This window comes from Nothobranchius furzeri, chromosome 19, assembly GCF_043380555.1.
Source record: "Nothobranchius furzeri strain GRZ-AD chromosome 19, NfurGRZ-RIMD1, whole genome shotgun sequence".
Taxonomy (NCBI): Eukaryota; Metazoa; Chordata; class Actinopteri; order Cyprinodontiformes; family Nothobranchiidae; genus Nothobranchius; species Nothobranchius furzeri.
The window spans coordinates 6,772,161-6,789,670 of record NC_091759.1 but is presented as its reverse complement, the minus strand read 5'-3'; the positions used below and the strand labels follow the sequence as shown (position 1 = coordinate 6,789,670).

At 40.7% G+C, this 17,510-nt stretch overlaps 1 protein-coding gene across 5 annotated transcripts in view; it reads left to right on the top strand.

The window, feature by feature from the left end:
- celf3a (cugbp, Elav-like family member 3a) overlaps nucleotides 1-17,510 on the top strand; it is a 48,373-nt gene that overhangs the window by 5,377 nt on the left and 25,486 nt on the right. For all 5 annotated transcript variants that reach the window (XR_011517303.1, XM_054745095.2, XM_015973564.3 and 2 more), the window contains exons 2-3: nucleotides 633-785; nucleotides 4,246-4,328. Coding sequence is in view for 4 of the 5 variants with exons in the window: in XM_054745095.2 (XP_054601070.1) it covers nucleotides 633-785; nucleotides 4,246-4,328 (236 nt within the window). In the remaining variant the exon portion in view is untranslated. The remainder of the gene's footprint in view (nucleotides 1-632; nucleotides 786-4,245; nucleotides 4,329-17,510) is intronic.

The window sequence follows — 17,510 nt, the reverse complement described above, 5'->3', positions numbered from 1 at the left end:
TCCAGCTGTGATGACTGACACTCTGTCATGTTGGGGCTCAAATCTGGCGGCCGAGCGCAGATTGCACAGCAGGAAAATCTTGTTTTGAGATTACAGTCTTATTTGTTTATTTAAAAAAAGGCTCATTTATTCATAAAATATTAGGGTAATGTGATGCAAAGCCTGTTCACATTAGGTGCTGTTCTGAATCTTCATTGTGAATTTGGAATATTAAAAAAATAAGATTTTCTTATATTTTTTAATAACTGAGTAAAAAAATGAATGCTTTTGTGCTTGAATCTTTAACAAAAATGCAGCTTGACTTGTTGAGTCCTTACTAGATTGACCCTATTCCAGGATAAAATGTTCAGATTTAGCTATTAAATGGCAAATACTGAGTTTTACAATGATCTTGGATGACTTTAAAAGCATTTTTGATTAAAAAACATGAAAACATTTACATATAAATGCTTTTTTTGTGAAATATTAAAAACCTACCACATCAAGACGCTATTTTAGCCACCCATTCCAACTGAACGCTCCCATCTGCACTTCCATCCCCAGCCTCCTGTTTGCACCTCCTGTTTAGTGTGAATTTAAGCCTGCAGGCTCCTGATTGCCTCCACTCTGTGTTTGTGTTGCTTTCTCATCAGACTTCTCAATGAAGGAGCCTGACGCAATCAAGCTCTTCATCGGGCAAATACCCCGAAACCTGGAGGAGAAGGACCTGAAGCCCATCTTTGAGCAGTTTGGCAAGATTTATGAGTTGACTGTGATAAAAGACAAATACACGGGGATGCACAAAGGTAAGCGAAGGGTGAGAATGAGTCAGATCAAGTTTTTCCATCTGTAATTTCCAGGTGTAAATGGATTTCCTGTAAATATGATTTGTGTTCAACCACTTCTAATTGAGCTGTTTCCTCTATTGAGCATTTTATAAAGACCCACATGAGACCAAACACCCAATGTGCCCATTGATCTAAACAGGATATCTGATCCTGTTTATTCAGTTTTGAATCTTTAAATTCGATTCTCCTGAGTAAGCTGCTCATGGAAAAAAATATAACAAAAAACAAAGATAAGTAATTTTTTTTAGGTCAGAGAAAATACCTCCGAAGAACTGATATGAGCATGTGTCAGCAAACAAAGCTGTTTCTCTGCTACAATTCTTTGTTTGTACATAGGTAGAAATTTGAATTTCATATCTTGACTCAGAAAAAGAGAACTTCCCCCAAATTTCCCATCAAAGGCCAATGAGCATTATCCTGAGTCCATTTTCTGTGTTCCAATTTAACGCTGAAAATGACTAATTGTAGAATAATGGCGTTGAACACATGAAACGACTATTAGCCTAAGTAGCCTCAGTGCACATTAGCAGGTTTCTCTTTTTATTCGTTTTAAATGGAATTTCAGCCATTGTCAAACATGTTTTTGTGCAAAAGTATAAAATATTCCTGTTGGTCTAGGGCAGGGGTGTCAAACTCATTTTAGCTCAGGGGCCACATTGAGGGAAATTTAGTCCCAAGTGGGTCGGACCGGTAAATAAAAAAAAAATTCAGATTGTTTTCTTTGTTTTAATACAATCAATATAAAACAAGGCTGGAGCCTGAGGACAGTGTAGTACAAGTACAACACCTGAAGTGTACTTGAAAATTTGAAAAAGAAAAAAAATCAACAAATAAATAAAACATTCCTTAGTGATTCAGAGCTTACAGATCACATGGCTAGATCAGTTTCATGCAGCACTTAAAGTATATTTGACTCATTTTACTTTACATCTTTTAGCTTTCACCAGCACATCAATATCAGAAGTCACATCCTGAGTGGCGGCTAACTTCAGGATGTGATTCAAGTTCTTGTGTGAGCCTTGAGCGCAGCTTTGTTTTATTTATACTCATTACAGAGAAAACTTGCTCACAAAGATACGTTTATTTTCACTCTACATTGTAAAGTATGAAAATAAAGTTTACACAACCATCTCGTGGGTCGGATTTAAGCCGCTTGCGGGCCGGATTTGGCCCGCGGGCCGCATATTTGACACCCCTGGTCTAGGGTAACCAAATGTCCTAATTTCCCTGGACAAGTCTGTGGGAAATTCATAGATTGAAGAAACTGTCAGGGTTTTCATGGTTTTTCAAGGGATCCATATTTAAATTACCGGATGTGAAGGGTTGGTTCGAACAAATTACAGTTAAGAAATATTGGTACGTTAATATCAAAGATTTTGGTTGGTCCAAACAAATTGCAGACGTTATGTTGGCTGTGTGACATTGAAGATTGTAGTTGGTCTGAACCAATTATGGAAGCTACATTGGCGCTTTGATGTTGAACATTTTGGTTAGTCCGGACAAATTGTGGTTGTTACTTTCGCAAATAATGCACTCAGATAGCTATATCTACTTGAATTTGTATGAAAATTGGATGACTTTTATAATAAAACACATTATTACCGTGGTAACTGATATTTGGTCCAATAAATAATCTGAGACTGCACACAACAAATAAATACAATTATTTAAATACTTAAATTCATTTCCTAGCATTGGAAAAATATGTTGTGGGGATAAATATGAAATGAGACACTATTTTAAAAATAATCTTTATTGAACAAATTACAACAACATAAGAACAAGTGTAGTATATAAAATAATTCAAAACTTACACACACATCCATTTGATCATTTAAATTCATGCAAAAATTCACATATAAATCGTTTAGAAAGCAGTTTTGTTGGTAGAGTCTGATATTGATTTAAGCATTTAAGCTTGGTAAAAAAAAATGGGGCATCATTTTATTGATCCGGGTGGTGTTGCCATAGTGTGACATCATCAGCAGGTACAGGTTCCCAAGCAGGCCAAGTGTCCTCTGCTTTTAAAAATAAAAATACGGTCACCCTATATCGTTCCCATTGCTGGTGGCTTTCTGAACAGCCTGAGTTTGAAGAAATCAAATTTGGGTCAAATGGGACTGATGAGCTAATAGCAATTCCAAATGCAGCCAACACTCAAGTGTACAGCCAAAATTTCACTGGAGAAATGAATGCAGTTATTTTATAAAATGTTACATTGATGTTAATTTTGCAGTTATTTTAATAGAAGTATAAATAACTTCTTGCCAGACTTGACCCCTGAATCCACCGAAAGAGCTGCTGGCGCTGTTATAATCCTGTCTGTTAGCTCATCAGCCCAGAAGGACATAAACTATATCTCCCTGAGCAGAAGCTGGTCAGGAAGTGATCTACAATAGATACAATAGTAAATATCGTAAATATCTTATTTAACTTTTACACATAAATGCACTTCAAAATGGCTGAAATACCCTTTTAATGTGTGAAATCATACATTCAGTCACAAACAAATGGGTTTTATTGCAGTCATACTTTATTTAATATAATAAATAGCAAAAAGTTAAAGTATAAAATACAAATAAATAATTAAATTTCAAGAATTTGAGATTTTCATGACATAAAAAGTACAAATAAAAGCAATTTTATAAAATTTGTTCCATATAGTAATAGAAGTATTCATATTACTACGCTTCATCACAAGGTGATTAAGCCTTTCATCATTTGAATGAAAATTCAACAGATCTCCTTTGACAGATGGACTGAGACCAGGGAAACTATCTGAACAATGATCCTTGCTGTCATTTCCAATGCAAATCTGAGCGATGAAAACAAAGAGCTTTTAAAACGGAGACGTACGGGCCAGGTGGTATCAGCCTTCGAACACCTATAACACCTATTCTGCATATATTTACATATGCATGACGTGAGGGAGCCTTAAAGGTTAATGAAGGCTTTTTCTGTTATGTGGGACTGCATACATTTGGCTCAAACTGTGATAATAAAGTCTTCGTGTGTCTCCAGACGTTATGATTTAGTAAATCTTAGGTGGAGTCAAATGAACAAAGTGAGAATTGTTTTTGTTTCTGGCATTTACAAAAAAGTTTTCACACGTTTTAAACAGGGGCACACCGATTACTCGGCAAATGCCTGAAGCTGGCCAATTTTCAGCGTGACCTTTTATTTTCCATATTTGTGAGCACACCATAGCTTCGAAGCTAATTTGTGCTTCTAATAGCTCATATTTGAGGTACAGTGAGTGACAAAAACTCAAGTTAGGAAGTGGAAATTGGTCTAGAAAACAGCAATCAGTGCAAAATACAAGTCTAACCTGGAATCGTTTAGAAAACAGGACACTTGCGGTACTTTTAAGTGTTTTATTACATCTTATGGATGATGTTCTACCCGTTGTCTTTCTCAGGATGTGCCTTCCTCACATACTGTGCACGTGAGTCTGCCCTCAAAGCCCAGAATGCACTCCACGAGCAGAAGACCCTACCAGGGGTGAGTGTGTCATTGTCTTTCTGCGTCTAGGGAGCAGATTAGGCAGCATGCCAGGCCATTCAAATGTACAACGCAGACGTACGCGGACACAAGGAATAACAAACCCACTTCGACATGTGGGCTTGGCTTCAGCCTTTAGCCGATGTGCTCCAGTAAAGGTCAGAGGCTGCTTTCCCTCTTATGTTTCCTATGTGATGCATCCAGACACATCCATCTAGCTACAGCACGAGTCATCTTGCTTACATGTCACGGGTCGAGAGAGACGTCTATGAGGCTCATTGCTGGAGTGACTTTTCCAGCTCTTAATCTCATCGATGTTTCTCTTCTTTTCTGCCTCCCCCACCTCTCCCACTGAATTCTAATCAAAGTGAAACCTAGCTTTATTAGCACAGCCAGGCAGCAGGTGTGCTGCCAAATGACATTTCCAGAGCTAAATGTGACATGACAGCCGCGTCTCTGAAATAACCGTCTATATGAGAGACAAAGCGACAAGGCAAGGAATTACTGAGACAGAGTGTGCTCCCTGAGTTGCTGCCACTGCTTCCTCTTTTACTAACAAGGCGTTACCCCCATTTCCTTTGGGTTATTTTTGTTAAATCATTCTCTTCGGTTTTTGTTCCAACACTCCTGAATGTCAGCAGGAGAGATGACTGTAGTTCTTGAGAAATGTGGATTAAAAATTATTTTCAGGTTCATGTATTTTTTTTCTCGCACAAAAACAACAAAATTTGGGCAAATAAATGTAAAAAAATAAAAAATTATGTTATGTTATTTGAAACAGCCTAATGCTGAAAATGTGAATTTTACTTCATATGTTTCTACAGCTGTAAAAATGTAGTGATCTAACGGCTGATTTTAATACGATTTAGCTTATTTTATTTGTTTTTTATTATAAAGATCAGAAAATATTTGAGTTTTTTACTATTTTAAAGTATTTTCTTTAGATTGAACGCTTTACACTGTAGTTAAAGTAGTTACTAGCTCATACAGAAGAATGAAAAGTGATATTTTTGAAGCTTATACCCACAAATGTAAGAATCATTGTCATTTCATTTTCTGGACAGCAGTAGCTCAGGAGGTAGAGCGAATTGTCCAGTAATCAGTAGGTTGCAGGTTCAATCCCGGCTCTGACCAGAGAATTCTGCTGTTGTGTCCTTGGGCAAGACACTTTACCCGCCTTGCCTGCTGGTGGTGGTCGGAGGCACCGGTGGCACCTGTGTTCGGCAGCCTCACCTCTGTCAGTGCGCCCCAGGGCAGCTGTAGCTACCTTGTAGCACATCATCACCAGCGTGTGAATGGGTGAATGACTGATTGTGATGTGAAGTGCCTTGGGGGGTTGTAGAACCCTAAGAAGGTGCTATACAAATACAGACCATTTCCCATTCTGCTATTAGAATAGGCTTATTGTTGTTATTTAGCGTAGGCAACTCCCGTGTACACAACAATCAGTAAACATACGCTCTAGAAATGAAATATTGAATTTATTTGACTAACTTACATTGTCGGGCATCTGGTCAGGATGCCTCCTGGATGCCTCCCTGGTGAGGTTTTCCGGGCACGTCCAACCGAGAGGAGGCCTAAAGGTAGACCCAGGACTCGGTGGAGGGACTATGTCTCTCACCTGGCCAGGGAACGCCTTGGGATTCCCCCGGAGGAGCTGGCACAAGTGGCGGAGAGGGAAGTTTGGGCCTCTCGACTTAGGCTACTGCCCCCGCGACCCGACTCCGGATAAGCGGATGAAAATGGATGGATGGATGGACTTACATTGTCACAAGTTGCTACGTTAAAAGTAAAAGTATATTATTTTTTAAGCAACAAGGTTTAGTGGAACCAGTTGACATAACTTAAATTCAGCATTTGGTTTCTTAAACCCTGTGCACATGTAGCCAGCTTATCCCATACAACCAAGATCTATTTTTTATGTTCTGGCCTGCCATCCACACGAAAGTGAAGATAAATGTCACCATAAACAATTATTTCATAAGACCAAAGTGGAAATTTGCTAATTCTCCGTTGTCAGCATTTTCTTGTGGGAGTAACTAATCTGGGTTTTGGGTTTTTCAGTGTCACTGCCTGAGACAAAAACGCTCCTACACCCTGTGTGCGACTTGTGTTTACATCCGCTTGTTTGTTTTTAAAAGCTCGATGACTGCTCTATGTAGAAGACAACAGGAGAACGACGACATTAACAATGATTATTACCCATCTAGCTATTACATTTACAAGTAATGTTTTTTTTATGGCAAAAATGCAGACGATTTAGGAAACTACTGCCACCTACAGGCTTGGCATGCTTCTGAATGTGCTTCACAATGCAATGGATTGAAATTTTTTTGCTCAAAAAGAGGTCGTGTGGACCCAATTTCTTTTGAACGGGGGAGGATAAATGGTTTTATAAAAAGCTGCGTGTGCACGTGGCATTAGAGGTTTTAACTATAGAATAGATTTCAGCTTGGAAACAACTGGAGGGAAGTTGCACCGTTTTAAGGAGTTAGCTGTGTTTATGATTGGCAATAAAAGAATTCCCATTGTTACCATGACAGTAGTGTGACCTTCCTGACCTCTTGTGCAGGATCAGCAGGGCCCAGCGCCCTCGCTAAAACCCTCTCCCCCGCCTGTGCTTTTCCTCCTCACTACCTCTTACCTCTAAGCCATGTGGAACAAGCTAAACCCTCCTGCGTTTCTCCAATCCTTCCCTGCCCCCTCTCCTTCACCAAAGAAGGAAAAAAAAAAAAAGAACGAAAACCATCTTATTAGCTGCAAACACGCCCACACGGACAAGATCTGCTTCCCACCCCTGCCACCAGCTGTGCTGTAATTGTCATGTAATTGCACCTGCGCTGCCAGAGAATAATTAACTTTGGCATCTCATGGCCAGGGTGATACAAAAGGAATAACATGATAGCAATTATGGGACTGGGAGGAGAGAGCCTAAATGAAAGCACACCTGAAAGCAGAAAAAAGAGAAAAAAAAACTGAAAGATGTCATTAACATTCAGCACTGCTTCTTTTCTTCTTCGAGCATTTCTCAATTCTGGATAGAAAGAGTCACTCTTATGGCTCTTTTGTCTCCGCTGACAATGGGAAAGAATAAAGATGGGGAGAAAGAGGAAGAAAGAGATAGAAGTCAGGCGGGGGGAGCAGATGTATCAGAGTGGCACCTGGTCTTGTGTTTAATTTCAGGTGAGAGAGGCTGTCTCTAAGTGCGAAGAGGAAGAGGAGTGTCAGAGGCAGCTGAAGGCAAAGAAAGACAGTGAGAGGAAGGGAAAAAAGGCAGACAATAAACCAAATTCACTTTACAAAGGAAAAAGAGATTTTCTTCCTGAGTTGTATTCATTTTGTCCCACCTGGTCAGCTTTTGAACATTTTTTTGGCTCGTTGTTGTCACTTATGGCTTCATCCCTGTTCTGTGTCGTGTCCTGGTCAGCTGTTTGGAGGATGCACCGTGCCACGTTAAATTCAAAAAGCCGAATCTAAAATGGAGCAGGCATTTCACCGACTCAGAGCTGGTTAGAGGAGCCTGGAACGTATTTGCATAATTAACACGACCGAAAATGAATCAGCCCCTATTTTTACAACCCATTAACCTTTGAAGACATTTACAAATTAAAATGTAAGTGACAAAAATTCTCCAGTTCCTGCATTTTAAATGTGGGTATTTTCTGGGGAAATTGGGATTTAAATGCCAGTCAGAGAAAACACCACTAGATGTCTTTGATTGCTCTGGATATTTGTGGTTAATCAAGCAGCCAAGAAGCAGATTAAAGGAAAAGTCTGACACTTTGGGATGTAAGCTTGTTTGCTTCCTTGTAAAGAGTTAGATTAAAGGATCAATAACACTCTGGTGTGTCTTTTTAACAGAAACTGCAGCCAAAAGCAGGACGATTTCACTTAGAAGGAGACTCAGAATGTCCTTCGTCTCAGTTTTTATCAAAACTTGTCATGTTTTTTAATTCATTTGCTATTTATGCTGAAATAAACAAAAGAAAAAAACTCAACGCTTTTGTTTTCACAGGCTCCTCACACACTCTCTGTCCTGCTCTCTCACTTATTTACATGAACAACGATAAGAATGTACAAGCATCACTTTGATAAATGTGACCGCAAAGGATTGTGGGATAGAATTATCTCTTCTTCTTGTTTTCCAATGCTAAAAGAGACAATAAGGGAATATTTAAGGCACCATTTTTTCCCCAATCTGGCAATTGTGATACCTCTTGGTTGTTTGAATCAGACTTGCTTAAAAACTATTCAACCAAACAAGGAGAAACAGCAATGTATAATGATGAGTCAACGTTGGTTTTCAACTCGGCATCTATATTTATTTGCAAGAAATTAGGAGGCGAAAAGCTGTGTGTGTTTGGCGTGTATTTACTCGTGCAGCTAGCAGGCGATGGGTGGGCAGGTGTTCACACTGACACAGTTTAATAAAGGGTGTGTGTATGTGCCTTTGTGTGTGTAACTGTCTGTTTGCTTTTGTGTGCACGTGTTTCCGTGGAGAGCACACATCCAAAACGACACGGGTGGATGGATGGATGAAAGTTCAGGTTTTATTATTCACTCCTCTCAGGTTTTCTTCATTCGTAGTGTGTGTGAGGGTGAAGTCTGTGCTTCTGTGTTTAAGCTGTCCATATGAGAGGGAAGAGCTTCCTTTGAGTGGAACATCTGACTAATCCTGACATTTACTCAGACGTAGGGACTCAGGCTGTGCAGACAGAGGGGGTTTTATCAATAGTCAGACCAAAAAGAAGAAGGTATAAACTAAATATAGCTAAAGCTTTTAATGCTCATGATGGGGTAGGAAGTTGTAATGCAGAATGCCTGATGCATAAAATAACAAATATTTAAAAATAATTGATCTATTTATAGGCTAATGTCAATAAAAATATTTTAGAATTATAAAAATAAATGTTATAAAGTAAATATACAATATTAATTCAATTCAATTCAATTCAAGTGTATTTATATAGCGCCAAATCATGACAAGAGTTGTCTCAAGGCGCTTCACATAGTAAACATTCCAATACCGGTCAGTTCTTTAAGCCAATCGGTAAAAGTTTCCTTTATAAGGAACCCAGCAAATTGCATCAAGTACAGCGATCCTCATACTAAGCAAGCATTTAGCGACAGTGGAGAAGAAAACTCCCTTTTAACAGGAAGAAACCTCCAGAGGATCCTGGCTCAGTATAAGCAGCCATCCACCACGACTCACTGGGGATCGAGAAGACAGAGCAGACACACACACACGCACACACACGCATACACACACACACACACACACACACACACACACACACACACACACACACACACACACACACACACACACACACAACATATATTGTATACCAAGTAATGTTTCTATGGTTACATTGTGATTTCTTAATAAATATTCTATTTGGTGAGAGATAAACTTTATTGTATTTATCCTCGTGAAACTATAATTAAACGGGTAAACTAGTAGTAGGACATTCAATGTCAAATGAAGTAAAATGTTATTATCAAGAAAGGGACAATGTTTAAGTGGTTAGCAACAGTGTTCAAGCCGATGGCCCCCTCCATGAGGCCACCACAGCTCTGCAGAACATCATTGTAGCTTCTTCTGGGGAGAAAAACACTTAGAGAGAAAATAAAGTTAACAGCTGAAATAGCAGGAAATAATACAGTTAAAGACCAGATTGTAGAAGAAAGTAGTCGAGTGTGGAAAGTGGTCCGTGTATCCTCCAGCAGTCTAAGCCTATAACAGCATAACTACAGAGATAACTCTTGACAGCCTAGCCTTTTAGATGGAGGCATGTTGGAGGCAGGGCAAGGGGGAGCCATCTTTACCGACTGTACACTCCACCTCCCTCTACCCCCTCACTTGTCCAGATCTAGGCTAACATCAGATTTTAGCCCTATCAAATAAAAATGTTTTTAAGCCTAGTCTTAAAAGTAGACAAGGTGTCTGCTTCACAGACTAAAACTGGGAGTTGGTTCCACGAGAGAGGAGCCTGATAGCTAAAAGATCTGCCTCCCATCCTATTTTTAGATATTCTGGGAACCACCAGTAAACCTGCAGTCTGAGAGCAAAGTACTCGGTTAGGAACATATGGAATAATCAGGTCACTGATGTATGATGGAGCTTGATTGTTAAGAGCTTTATATGTGAGAAGGAGGATCTTAAAATCTATTCTGAATTTAACAGGCAGTCAGTGTAGGGAAGCTAAGACAGGAGAGATATGATCTCTCTTTTAATTCTCATCAGAACTCTAGCTGCAGCATTTTGGACAAGCTGAAGACTTTTAACTACATTCTGTGGACTTCCTGAGAGTAATGAATTACAGTAATCCAGTCTTGATGGAATAAATGCATGAACTAGTTTTTCAGCATCACTCTTGGAAAGGATGCTTCTAATCTTAGCAATTTTCCAAAGGTGGAAAAAGAAAATCCTACAAACCTGTTTAACGTAGGATTTGAATGACATGTCCTGGTCAAAGATAACACCAAGGTTCCTTACTTTGTTCTCGGAGATGAATTTAATGCCATTCAGGTCAGGTTATTGACTAAGCAATTTCCTTTTCTCAATTCAATTCAATTCAATTCAAAAATACTTTATTAATCCCAGAGGGAAATTCAGTTGTTTCAGTACACAATTCCAAGAGCAGACATACATACATAGACACATGACAAGAATTGGTGACTGTGGTCATTCGCAACGCGAGTCGCGCTACCGTTATAGATCAAGAGGGTTTATATGAGGATAGAGTCAGGGGGAGGAAAAAAAGGCACTTCAGAGTTACCCTCAACAGAGAGGATAACTTTGAAATGCAAAAAAAAACACCTCAGATATGCACACAGACTTCAGACGATACACAACGTAAGTGTCCACTAGGTGGGGAGGTAGAGTTGGGACTCTCCTCACTTCAGAGTGTGCAGCTGCAAGAGCAGCGCTCATCACCTCTGCTTGGAAAGGGGAGGGAGATAATGGGTTAGAAAGTACATTGAGTTCCAGATATGGTTCCACGGCCTTCACCGGTCACAGTCCCGCCCAGGCTGGGATAGGGAGAAAGGGTTTCCATGTTTTGGGTACAGACATAGATAATTTTCTCTCTGCCTTAGAGTTCTGTTGGTTTTCGACCCCTCTAGATCCAATAATGGCATTATTAATCTATTCCGATCCGTGCTGATCCGTCAACTCTCTCCTTGATGGAATCCACCTTCTGTGCCAGAGCCTGAATCTCAGCCAAAGTTCCAAGCTTATGACTCATCTCGACAATTATATGAGTTTGTGAGTTTACAGCACGATGCATTCCATCCCTGAGCTCCGGGATTAAGCCAATATTCCTCGAAAGCTCGTTAATTTTTCGGTATGCCAGGTAATCACTCAGGCCAAACTGCAGGAATCCCGACACCAAAACAACGAATATCCAAACATCTTCAGAATCCTCTGCAGACAGTTGAGAGAGGCATATCAGGTTCCACTGTTTCCAGAAGTCCATGATATACCCAGCTAGCTCTGTCCCAGAGGGGCATCCGGGAGCCCCTTCTCCCATTCTCATCGTTGAAAAGATTTTGTCAATCGCGTTGAGAGACCAACTGACCAGATCCATGTTTAATAATTTCCAGTTTCCAGAAAAAATGCAGAGAATCGCAGTGCACAGGCAGACAGGACAGAGAGCCTTGGGAGGAGCAGGGGAGGGAGAGGAGAAAAAAGTGTCTGTACTCTCCAAGAGCCAGAAGAAGAAGAATTTCTGAATTTCAGGTCCAAAGATGAGAACTTCAGTCTTGTCTTGATTTAAAAGCAAAAAGTTTTGAGTCATCCGATTTTTTATGTCTTCAAGACAAGCCTTTAATCTAAATAACCAATTTAGTTCATCAGGGTTAATGGATAGATATAACTGAGTATCGTCAGCATAACAGTGGAAGTTTGTCCCATGCTGTCTAATGATTTTACCAATTGGAAGCATATATATAGTAAAAAGAATCGGTCAAAGCACTGAACCCTGTGGTACTCCACAAGTAACCCTGGAGTATGAAGAAGATTTGTCATGTACATTTACAAAATGACATCTATCAGACAGGTAGGATTTAAACCAGCCTAGCGCTGTTCCTTTGATCCCTACAACAATATTATAACAGTAATAATAAAATATAAATAGCACTTGTGTCCTGCAATACTTAGGTCTTCCACAAGGTGGCAGAAGACTTGTACAGATGTTTTAGGAACATACTAATCCTGTTAAAGAGATAAAGGTCTAAGGAAAGAAAATATGAGTAGTTTTCAAGATGGACAACATCTTGAAATCCTGTTGCAGGGTCACACAATAATAAAAAAAATTTAATCACTAGTATTTTGTTTAACTTTGAAATCACATTTACTCATTAAAGAGAGTTCAGGGTTCTCGTTTTAAGGTGACTGCAGGCACTTATTTACTCTAGAAGGTGGCAGAATTTAGCCCTTTAGGGATGAATGAATCAATGTTTAAAGTTAAAAAGCCTAATGTCAGGCACATTTAAGATAAAAAATACATATTATTTTCAAATTCAAACATTAGTTTTAGACACCAAGTAGACACCAAATAATGAAACTTCATTTTCTACTTGATTGATTAGTGACAAGAGCAAAACATGAACAGACAGAGCTGCTATAAAAGAAGAGAAGAGCTCCAATGGAACCCCGGTTGTTGAAGTGGAGAGTCAGCGCCCCCAAAATGTGATTTCTCAGGATCGTCAATGCTTAGAAATACAATGCCTGTTGATTTTTCTTATCATTGTTTATGTCAACATTAGGAGCTCAAATCAAAACTGAAATACAAATCTGTTTAATTAAGGAGCCCTAATTGTAGACATCTTGTTGCTTGACTTTAGTTTGGTTAGATGTATTTCGACCAGACTGATGAGCTAACAGGTAGTTCAAAATAACTCCAACCTAAAAAGTTTGATTGTGGTTAAATTCCAGTTCAAAAAACAGGATAACCATACCGATTTTTGACCCGATCCTTCCCTTCCTCGCATGATTACCGCAATGATTCCAAAGATAATCTCATCAGATATTCCTGACGTGTGTGGTGTGTTGAGGGAAATTCCGGTCTACTCAAAAGAACTTCGGGACCATTCCAATAACAAAGACATCCATCCATTTTTTGCCGCTTATCCAGGGTCGGGTTGTGGGGGCAGTGGTCTAAGAAGAGAGGCCCAGACTTCCCTCTCCCCGGCCACTTGGGCCAGCTCTTCTGGGGGAATCCTAAGGTGTTCCCTGGCCAGCCGAGGGACATTATCCCTCCAGTGTGTCCTGGGTCTTCCTTTAGGTCTTCTCCCGGCAACCCGCGGCTCTTCCATCCATTTGATGCGGCTCTCTGTGCTTGTAAAATAATGAATGGATATTTAAATAAAATGCTTTATATTTTACTGAATTAATTTTATATCTGTAAGTCAACTCTATGTAAAGATTGTTTGCGTAAACCTGAACAGGCCTAACCCAGTCTTACTGTGAGACCGGGTTGACGGGTCACGCTTGTGTGTAATCATACGCGCTTCCTGAGCTGAAGAGGATGTGAGATTCTGGGCTTCTCCTCAGACGGCTCCTGGATGCGTCGCCACATTGGAGACAGGAACAAGCGCTATTCAGCCAAAGTTTCATAATCAGGGAACATTTTCTAAGTGACAAGTCTCTCTGAGAGACCGGGTTTGGAAAACACTCGCTTCAGTGGGAGGAACCTTCCCGCATGCACTCTGGTTCTGCGACGCGCTCCAAGCCTCTCTCCACAACTTCAGCTCGCTGTGCACATATGCGCTGACAGCGAGCTGCGCTGAGCAGTGTCCAGCTCAGATGTTCAGATGGGAATCTTTTCTTGAGTGATTTAGCTACATCTGCGATATGTGTAACGAATAAAATGTCAGTTCGTCTACATGCGTCTGGGTAATTCTTTCTATTCTTTCTCCGTCAAAATAAACGGTCAAATACGGGAACTATCCGGTCAACACAAGCCCTGCTTTTGACTGTTTTGTTTTCTTGTGAAAATTGTTGGAAAGAGATAAAATTTAAATTGATTACCACCAGAGCGAGTGCGCCGTTTTCTCCGTGACGGTAAATGAGGGAAAAACAAATTGATCGGATCCTGCACGTCTTTTAACACATTGTTCAGGATTGACGCACTTTGTTTTCATTTAGTTGGTTAAAAAAAAGTCGGGCTCAAGTCGGGCCAGAGAATCCTGAAAACCTTTTTGGACCGGGTCGGGCTGGGGCTCCACCCCCTCGGGCCGGGCCGGACACTGACTCAGATTTTAGGCCCGTGCAGGGCTCTACCAGGGAGGCGTCCAAGGGGCATCCTAACTAGATGCCCAAGCCACCTCAACTAGCTCCTCTCAATAAATACAGGTTTTCAAATGTGTTGGATTGTCTTAGGCTGAATTTTAAGGACAAACAAGTATATGGCCTGTTGAACATGACATGTAGCCAATCAGAAACCAAGGTGACTGAAGAATGCCGCATGCTTCTCCTCCGCCATGTTTATTTACTCCAAAGTCACATTGCTCATGTAAGATTTCCTGTCTGGCTGGGGAATGTGTGCGTGAAATCATTTTGTGTGTATTTTTGCCAAACACCACAAAGCGTAGGACCAAAACTAGTATATCAGTAATTTTCTTATTGCCACGTGTGGTCTCTCATATTTGGAAAGTATGACAAGTGAAAAATCCTGCTGGGTGAACCCAGCTTAATTAAAATGTAACTTTATTTAAAATGTATAAACCTTTGCATTATTGCTTTATTTAGTTTAAGCACTTATTCTGGCAGAAATGTTACAGTTTTTTAGGCTGCACTTTCAGTGTGGAACTGGTAGCCATTGGTGCTAACAAATAACTCCGTAATACAATGTAAACTGCCATGTGATGCTAAACTTGACTGTAACATGTAGGTTTCTATAAGTTTTCTAAAAAATTATTGAGATTAAAATTGTTTTAAGACTGCGACAATTCACATTAGAGCACATTGTCTAGCTGTTAGCTTGTCAATCCAGTCACAGCTAATCTCTGCCTCTGGAAATTGAGGTCATTCAAAGAGCTGTGATTTCTTAATTATTCATAGCTTTTGACTTTAATGTCTCTGCAAACATCCTATAGATACCCATTAGCTATTACCGCCAATTAGATTCTTGTTAGCATTGTGTGATTTCAACCTGTCACTTAAAATAACACCAACAATTTATGCAAAACCAAAATCAAATGATATGTGTGCTGAAATGGGCTTTTATGATGTCGACCTGCAGTTCAGTTGTCCGACATATGAAGAGAAAGCAGTGCCTTCACATGTAACCCGTATAGTAACGTCAGTGAGATATGGATGATTATGATGATAGCAATTAGTACGCCCCAGAGTGAAAGTCTTCGCTTGATGGATCTACGTGGAGTTAAGTGTGCATTCGTGCGTTGATTCATTTACATATGCATGCATACCTACTCTCGACGGGGATGACGCAGGACTGAGAACACAAGAAGGGCTCGTCCTCTGTACGTCACTCTGAGGCGACTGTAATGATGAATGCAGATTAGATCCGGAGAGGTGATAAAAGGGTGTGAATTAGAAACAAAATGGATAAATGAAGGAGGGATGGGGGATAATAATGAGGGTGAAGGAAGAAATAATGAAAGTTTGAGATAATGAAGAGTGGGCGGTGGTGAAGGTTGATGCTGCTGGAGGTGCACTGAGGCAGCGTGTTTATCAGCTTAAATACAGACATCTGTTACTCAGAAATGGTGTGTTTTTAGGGGGTTGGGCAGCTGTCACAAAACTCATTAGGCTCTTAGAATTTTAAAAGGTGTAGCGAACATGCAAACACATGCAACGTGTGTACATCACGCTTGAGTTTTTGCTCTATAAAAGTAGGTCACAGATATATAAATCTGTCCGTAATTTAGTTCTTTTCCTCCCCTGCTCCGGTGAATCGAGTCAAACAACACTTGACATCAATATTTAACAGTCGGAGGATAGAAAAACAGTTGTTGGAAATGCACGCTTTGATATTCCGTTGCTTCACTTTGAGGGATTTCTGTCGGCTGCCTGACAAAAGGACTGCGTGTTAAAAGCTGTCAGCGTCTTTGTAGGTACCGGGCAGGCCAGTGAACCTCGTAAGATCTGAGACAACACCAGGAAGCAGCTCTGACACTGAATACTTGGCCATTGATTAAATATTATTGAACTGTAGCAGCGTAGAGCTGTCCGTCTCTTTGTGTTTGATTGATTTTCAAGGGTTGAGTTTGTCTCTGTTTTTTTTTACTGTCTGCTCATGTGTGCACGTGTGGAAAAGCAGTAACAGCTCTCTGCCTTGTTCCATTTAGAACAACATTTTAATTGTTTAGCTGCTTTTATTTAGATTTTGAATCAGCTGATTTCCACCTGTGTTTTTTTCTTTCTTCTCTTGGGGGTTAAACTCACAAGAGCACCTCATTGGCATTAAGACGCAGATCCGCGACGAGGAGGCGGATGCAGACGAGGCGAGGCGAGGGAGCAGAAACAGCAGCAGAGATGGGAGAGACACAGAGCAGGGAGCGGCGGGAGAGGGGGCGGGGGGTGGCAGGTTGATTACGGTCGCAGGTCTCGTTGCCTGGAGACGACGAGGACGAGGGATGCCAGGTTGCTAGGCAACCAACACGATGCAATGACCAGCGCTGTGTGTGATGGAGCGGAGGGGAGGTGAAGACAAAAAATTGTCTTTGTGCCCCCCCCCCCCTTCCCTTTCTTTCTCCCTCACTCTCAACGCCCCACCCAGCTACCCCTCCCTTTTGTCCCCCATCCTACCTCCCATCCCTCCCTTACCCCAGCCACTCCCCCTCCAGCTCAGCCTCCCTGCTGAGGAGCAGGGGTGATGCTCTCTGCTGATTTATTTACCATTCGGAGCGGCTGCTTTTTAGAGCAGGCAAACGAAATGAGCTGAAATCGAAGAGAAAACAGACGGCAGAAATGTGTCAACCTCACACATCAGCCAGAATCCAAAACAGTGGCTGCACCGGGGGAGGAAAAGGGGGGGAGTAATCATGCAATAACAACAGAGAGCAGAAAAATGTCCCTAAAACACATTTATGTTGATGTTGTGATGGAGAACACTGGTGGTGGGGGTCAGGCGCTGCAACGAAGGGGTCTTGCTGTGATTTGATTGGATAATCTATGAGTTTAATATCTCATAATCCCAGCCAAATCCCCAG